At 31.7% G+C, this 6,676-nt stretch overlaps 2 protein-coding genes across 2 annotated transcripts; both read left to right on the forward strand.

Annotated features, from left to right (window-relative positions):
* Window positions 1-393: 393 nt before the first annotated feature.
* Kpol_2002p109 (proteasome subunit beta) lies at window positions 394-1,041 on the forward strand (the record flags this gene model as incomplete). The annotated part of the gene is made up of 1 exon (XM_001646844.1): window positions 394-1,041. The coding sequence occupies one exon, from the start codon at window positions 394-396 to the stop codon at window positions 1,039-1,041; it is 648 nt and encodes a 215-aa protein (XP_001646894.1).
* A 2,315-nt stretch (window positions 1,042-3,356) lies between these two features.
* On the forward strand, window positions 3,357-5,750 carry DNM1 (dynamin-related GTPase DNM1; the record flags this gene model as incomplete). The annotated part of the gene is made up of 1 exon (XM_001646845.1): window positions 3,357-5,750. The coding sequence occupies one exon, from the start codon at window positions 3,357-3,359 to the stop codon at window positions 5,748-5,750; it is 2,394 nt and encodes a 797-aa protein (XP_001646895.1).
* Between the last annotated feature and the right edge of the window lie 926 nt (window positions 5,751-6,676).

The raw sequence follows: 6,676 nt of genomic DNA on the forward strand, positions 1-6,676 counted from the left end.
TGAACATGGTCCAAGAGGAAGCATTGAAAGGTGTGTGTGTAAGTGTGAGTGTGTCGCTGTGAGATTTTGGTCTTAAAACAATGGCGAGCTGTTACCCGGCATCCTACTCAAACCCGAGCCGAGAGACCAAGACCGACTTAGACTGTTCTGGTGGCAAAGCAAAGGCTTTATCAACTTAAATCCTATTTCAATGTGCAAGACAAGGCAAGACAAGACATATAGATTCGAAGTTTATAAGATAGAATATACATTCACATTGGACAAGAACAAACACACTTTGATCAAGGCAATTGCAACTATAGATACTGCTACAATTGATTGGTGTAGGTGATATACAATAGTGTTCGTAGAGCTGAGATAGAGAAGTATACAAAGGAAATAAGTAACAGAGATATGAACGGAATACAGGTGGATATAAATAGATTAAAGAAAGGTGAAGTCAGTTTAGGAACTTCCATCATGGCAGTCACCTTTAAAGACGGTGTGATATTAGGTGCTGATTCTAGAACTACTACAGGTGCCTATATTGCTAATCGTGTGACTGACAAGTTGACTAGAGTTCATGATAAAATATGGTGTTGTAGATCTGGATCTGCTGCTGATACACAGGCAGTTGCAGATATTGTACAATACCATTTGGAAATGTATACTGCACAATATGGAGAACCTTCTACTGAGGTAGCAGCTTCTATTTTTAAGACACTATGTTATGAAAATAAGGATAATTTAACAGCTGGTATCATTGTAGCAGGTTATGATGAAGCCAATAAGGGACAAGTATATAGTATACCATTGGGTGGTTCAGTACATAGACAACCATATGCAATTGCAGGTTCAGGTTCTACATTTATCTATGGTTACTGTGATAAGAACTTCAAAGAAGATATGACCAAAGAAGAAACAATTGAATTCATGAAGCATTCTTTGTCTCAAGCAATTAAATGGGATGGTTCTTCTGGTGGTGTTATCAGAATGGTGGTACTAACAAAGGATGGTGCAGAGCGTTTGATATTTTATCCTGATGAATATGAAAAATTGTAAAAAAAAATTAAAATATTTAAGCATTCTATCAAGAAAACTGTATACGATGAATTTGATCAAAAATAGAAGGCCCTTCTATGAGCATGACTCCAGAGCAAGCAAAATGCATACAATATAAATTAAATAGTCTCGGCAATTAATATATATTACGAAGATAAGAAAAATAATATTTTATTTAACTTCTTGGCTTTTTTGAATTAGATACTTACAATCCAACGTAATTAATTATTTTTTGGTTTTTGCTAGGTCAGTATAATCTGGCCTAGCAGCTATGGTGAATTAGAGCCATTTGTGTGGTAAACATCAAAATAATTAAAAAAATATATTATGTAATTTAATTATTTATTATGATCTTGGTATTTAAAGACTATTTTTGATAGATATACCGTAATTTATATGCCTGGCAAGGATGGATAAGAAGATGTGTAAGATCTCATTTTAGGTATATATTTAGATAAATTGATTATGTGACTGAAAGTTCAACTTTATCTCTGGTTTATGTTCAATAAATCTTTCTAAAGAAAGTACAATGTAGCTGATATATTGGAACAATCGGTTATACTAGTATTGATACGGGTATTGTGATTCATGATTCTAAAAAGCTAGATACAATGATGCCAACTGCTCTAATTCTATTATTAAAACCTCACACAATGATACCTTTTACATTCTACTGCTAATCTGAGTAGTTTATTACTTTTCATATTTACCCTATCGTAAGCAGTAAAGTTGTGGCTCATGGAATACTCTTTGTTGCATTTTTCTGATCTTACTGCTAATAGGACTCAATTTTTGGTATACATGGTTCTCTAAAATAGTATTACTTTCAAATCTTCGAGGAGGTGGAAGGGCTAAATTGTTTTCATAGGCCAATAAAAAGATTCCATGAAAATTGGAATAGACCCTAAATTCATAATCATTTTTCTTATATATTCATATATATGTTCAGCGACGATAAATCTGTAACCAAATATGATAACTAAAGTATGTCATTTTTATCTGCAGCATAGTAAGTGTTATAGTCATATCATTCATTCAGTATTAAAGCTTTTGTAATTGCAAGAGTTTGACTTTTCTTCAACATTTTTCCCTTACGAATTTTAACTTTGTCACTAGAACCACACTTTAGAAGGAATTGGATATTAGGTTTCTGTTTAAGAAGTATCTGACGTGAAGACTTATCTTTGGATTTAGGAGGCAAACCATTTCAAATAGTTGTAGAATGCAGTAATGTATAATTACTGAGTATTCTAGTTTCAGTGGTGTTTGTGTGTGTGTGTGGGGGGGAAGGACTGTGAAGTTTGCTGTCTAAATTAATGTTTTACTCATTTTACTTCAAAGGCGACTGTCATCACTGGAGCAGGCAACGTTGAGTTACCCTGTCCTACTTTTCGGTAATCCAACTACCTATTTGATCGCTTTGTACTAACGCGTATTAAAATTAAAAGAGCGCTTGCGGTTTTTTTAACGTTTTTTTCTTTTTTTTTGGCTTTTTTCTCTTTTCTTCTGATCTGATCTGAATCGATTTCATTTGATCCCAAAATTCCCAATTTCGAATTCGAATTCGAAAAATACATAAAAATTGATTTGTAGTTGTGCTATTCTACTAGGTTTTCTTTGGTTCGATTTTTGTAGTCTAGATTTTTTTTTAAACTTTTTTTGTTTACACCGGACAGGCAGGAAGAGAAGCATGCAGAGAGGTGATGATGTGATTTTTAACATTTTGTTTACTATTAGCTATCCACTGATATTTTGCATAGGTTTGATTTGATATCAGGAACCTTCAAGCTACCTTCCAGTTATATTATGGTAAGTAACCAATACACTAAACAAATGTATTTGATCCATTTCAAAATGTTTATATTATATATCCCAGTTATATGTATAACTCTGTGTTAAGAACAATTCTTTATTGTCTGGTTTGAGATTTAAGCTAACGAACAGTCAAGAGATCAGTTTCATTACTTGTGGTTTGTTGGTGTCCAGTCCCTACAATAAAAAAAAACATTAACAACAGGATATCTCTATTTATATATTCACACTGCTAGGCCTTTTTAAAGATAGTATTACACTGAATTCAATACTGGGCTAGATATCAAATACACGCTAATAATTGTATAATATTAATTGTACATATTCTCACTGGCAATTAAGTATTGAACTAACAATAATAAAGTTATTATTACTAGTATTGCAATAGATCAGAACAGGATCAAGGGAAAGAACAAAGGCAAAACCAATCATTATATTGAATTGAATTGAATTTTTAGTTTATTTTTTTTCTATCTAGTTACTTATCATTCGAATAATCAAATATGGCAAGTTTAGAGGATTTAATCCCCACTGTAAATAAGTTACAGGATGTGATGTACGAGTCTGGTATCGATACTTTAGACCTACCTGTGTTGGCTGTTATAGGTTCCCAATCTTCTGGGAAATCATCTATTTTAGAAACTTTGGTTGGTAAAGATTTTTTACCAAGAGGTACAGGTATTGTCACTAGAAGACCTTTGGTTTTACAATTGAATAATATTCCAGTAGACTCTCCATTAATCAATAGCAATAATGCTAAGAGTAGTAGCAACAGTAATAATGATGATGATAGAAAAACTCATAGAACTGAAGATTCAGACACTGAAAGCATTGATGATGAAGATGAAGATTATGAAATGACTTTGGAAGACCATTTGAAAATTAATAATGGAGGTTCCAAGACGAATGGTATAAAGAATAAGAATAATAATTCTAAGGGAAAAAAAGATGAATGGGGTGAATTTTTACATAAACCTGGAAAACGTTACTACGATTTTAAAGCTATCAAAAGGGAAATCGAAAATGAAACAGAAAGAATTGCTGGTAAAAATAAAGGTATTAGTAAGATTCCTATTAATTTAAAGATATATTCCCCACATGTTTTGAACTTGACATTAGTAGATTTGCCAGGTATTACAAAGGTTCCTATTGGCGAACAACCTCCTGATATTGAAAAGCAGATCAGAAATCTGATCTTGGATTATATTGCTACTCCAAATTGCATAATTTTAGCAGTATCCCCAGCCAATATAGATTTAGTAAATTCAGAATCATTAAAATTGGCTAGAGAAGTTGATCCAATAGGGAAAAGAACTATCGGTGTTATTACAAAATTGGATTTAATGGATTCGGGTACTCATGCCTTAGATATTTTATCTGGAAAGTTGTATCCTTTAAAATTGGGATTTGTTGGTGTAGTGAATAGATCTCAACAAGATATTCAACTCAACAAATCGGTAGAAGAATCATTGGCAAATGAAGAAGAATACTTTAGTAAGCATTCAGTGTATAGAACAATCTCGAACAGATGTGGTACGCGTTACCTTGCCAAAACATTAAATCAGATTTTGGTTGCTCATATTAGAGAAAAGTTACCTGATATCAAAGCTAGATTGAGTACACTGGTAGGTCAGACTGAAGAAGAACTGGCTTCTTATGGTGATATAGGAATGATAGCCAATGAAAATAGAGCAGGTTTGATTTTACAATTAATGAATAAGTTTGCATCAAAATTTATCTCTTCTATAGATGGTACTTATTCAGATATAGGCACTAAAGAATTATGTGGTGGTGCTCGTATTTACTATGTTTTTAATAATATTTTTGGGAATTCCTTAAAGTCAATAAGCCCTACTGCAAATTTGACTACGCATGATATTCGTACAGCAATTCGTAATTCAACTGGTCCAAGACCGTCACTTTTCGTTCCCGAATTGGCATTTGATTTATTAGTTAAACCACAAATTAAATTATTATTAGATCCCTCTCAACGTTGTGTCGAATTGGTATACGAAGAATTGGTAAAAATTTGTCATAATAGTAGCACTAATGAATTGGCAAGATACCCCAAACTTCAAAGTATGCTTGTTGAAGTTGTTAGTGAGCTACTGAAAGAAAGATTGATTCCAACACGATCTTATGTTGAAAGTTTAATTGATATCCATAGAGCATATATCAACACAAATCACCCTAATTTCATCAGTGCCGCTGATGCAATGTCAGATATTTTAAATAAGAAGTCGAAAATGAAGAACCTTACAAAAACTCAACCAATCCAGGAACAAGGAGAAATTAAACCAGAGGGTAGCATGGAAAAGGCGCCATCCTCCACTACTACTTCAACAACTGAGAATGACGTGAAATCCCAAATTGAGTACACCGAAATTTTGGATGGTCAGGATATGAAACAATCTAAGGAATCCTTCCTTAACTACTTTTTTGGGAAAGATGCAAAATCTCAAGAACCACAGAATCCATTGAATTTTGGCAGTATGGAAACTCCTTTGATAAGAAATAATAATGACTTAAATATTCAGTTTGACTCATTTAATCTGAATGACTTCAATAATACTGATTATTTGGAAACTGATAATATTTCCTCAAATTTAACAGAAAAGGAAGAACTCGAATGTGAATTGATCAAACGCTTAATTATTTCTTATTTCACAATTGTAAGAGAAATGATACAAGATCAAGTTCCAAAGGCAGTTATGTGTCTTCTTGTAAATTATTGTAAGGAAACAGTTCAAAACACATTAGTCACCAAACTATATAAAGAATCTATGTTTGATGATTTATTGGTCGAGGATCGCATCCTATCTCAAAATCGTGATAATTGTTTAAACTTGTTAAAAACATATAAAGAAGCATCGAACATAATAAATGAAATACTGTAAATAGACACTTATTATATATTATATATTATATATTACAATACATGATTATAGTAATTAATTTAGATCTGTATTTGTTGCTTGGAATTTTACTACTTTCACCCGTCAAAAAATGAGAAATCTACCAACCATAACATATCTGCCGCATAGACAAACTTTCATTTTGTATTGAGAAAACCTTTTATAAGCACACTCCGCATAAGACCGTATTTTCATCAATACCTCTTATCTTATCTCTCAATCATAAATAATATTTCGGAAGGTCAAAAATTAAATTTTAAATTAAGATTTAGTCGTTTCAAAATAAAAATATTTTGAAAACAATTTAAAATATAAAATTTAAATTAAATATGATCAGGTGATTAGCTACTATCAACAGTCTACCTCTTTTGTGCCGCTAAATGCAATGGAGTTCAAAGGGAACATTTCTATTGTGGACTTGAAATTAATTTTATGTGCAACTTTAATATAAACTACGAAAATATTATTCACTTTAAAGGCAATAACGTAAATTTGTTCTTGAAGGATTGAAAGGGTATCTGACAAAGTATTGGATTGGTCACTTAGAAATTCTGTTCTTTATTTCAACATTCTCAGGGTCTACACTAGAATATAGATTCTAATTTTGTTTCATTAAAACTTTATAATATTTCTTTAAAAATATAACAAGTAAATAACCCAATTCAAAATTTAAGTTAAATATAAATCTTAACTGAAGTGTGTATTAATTTTGGTGTCTTCTGAATTTTGTCACCAAAAGGAAATTCACATTTAATAAATTCTATCGATAATACATAAGCAAATATTCTTCACGGGGAGGTATTTTGGGGGATTGGAAGATCAAGAGATTTAAACGATGCAGGTCTCTTATTTAAGTTGTCCTCTAAATAGACAAATATATATTTTTTTGATGCAATTTTAGGACTTTT

This window comes from Vanderwaltozyma polyspora, genomic scaffold, assembly GCF_000150035.1.
Source record: "Vanderwaltozyma polyspora DSM 70294 KpolScaffold2002 genomic scaffold, whole genome shotgun sequence".
Taxonomy (NCBI): domain Eukaryota; kingdom Fungi; phylum Ascomycota; class Saccharomycetes; order Saccharomycetales; family Saccharomycetaceae; genus Vanderwaltozyma; species Vanderwaltozyma polyspora.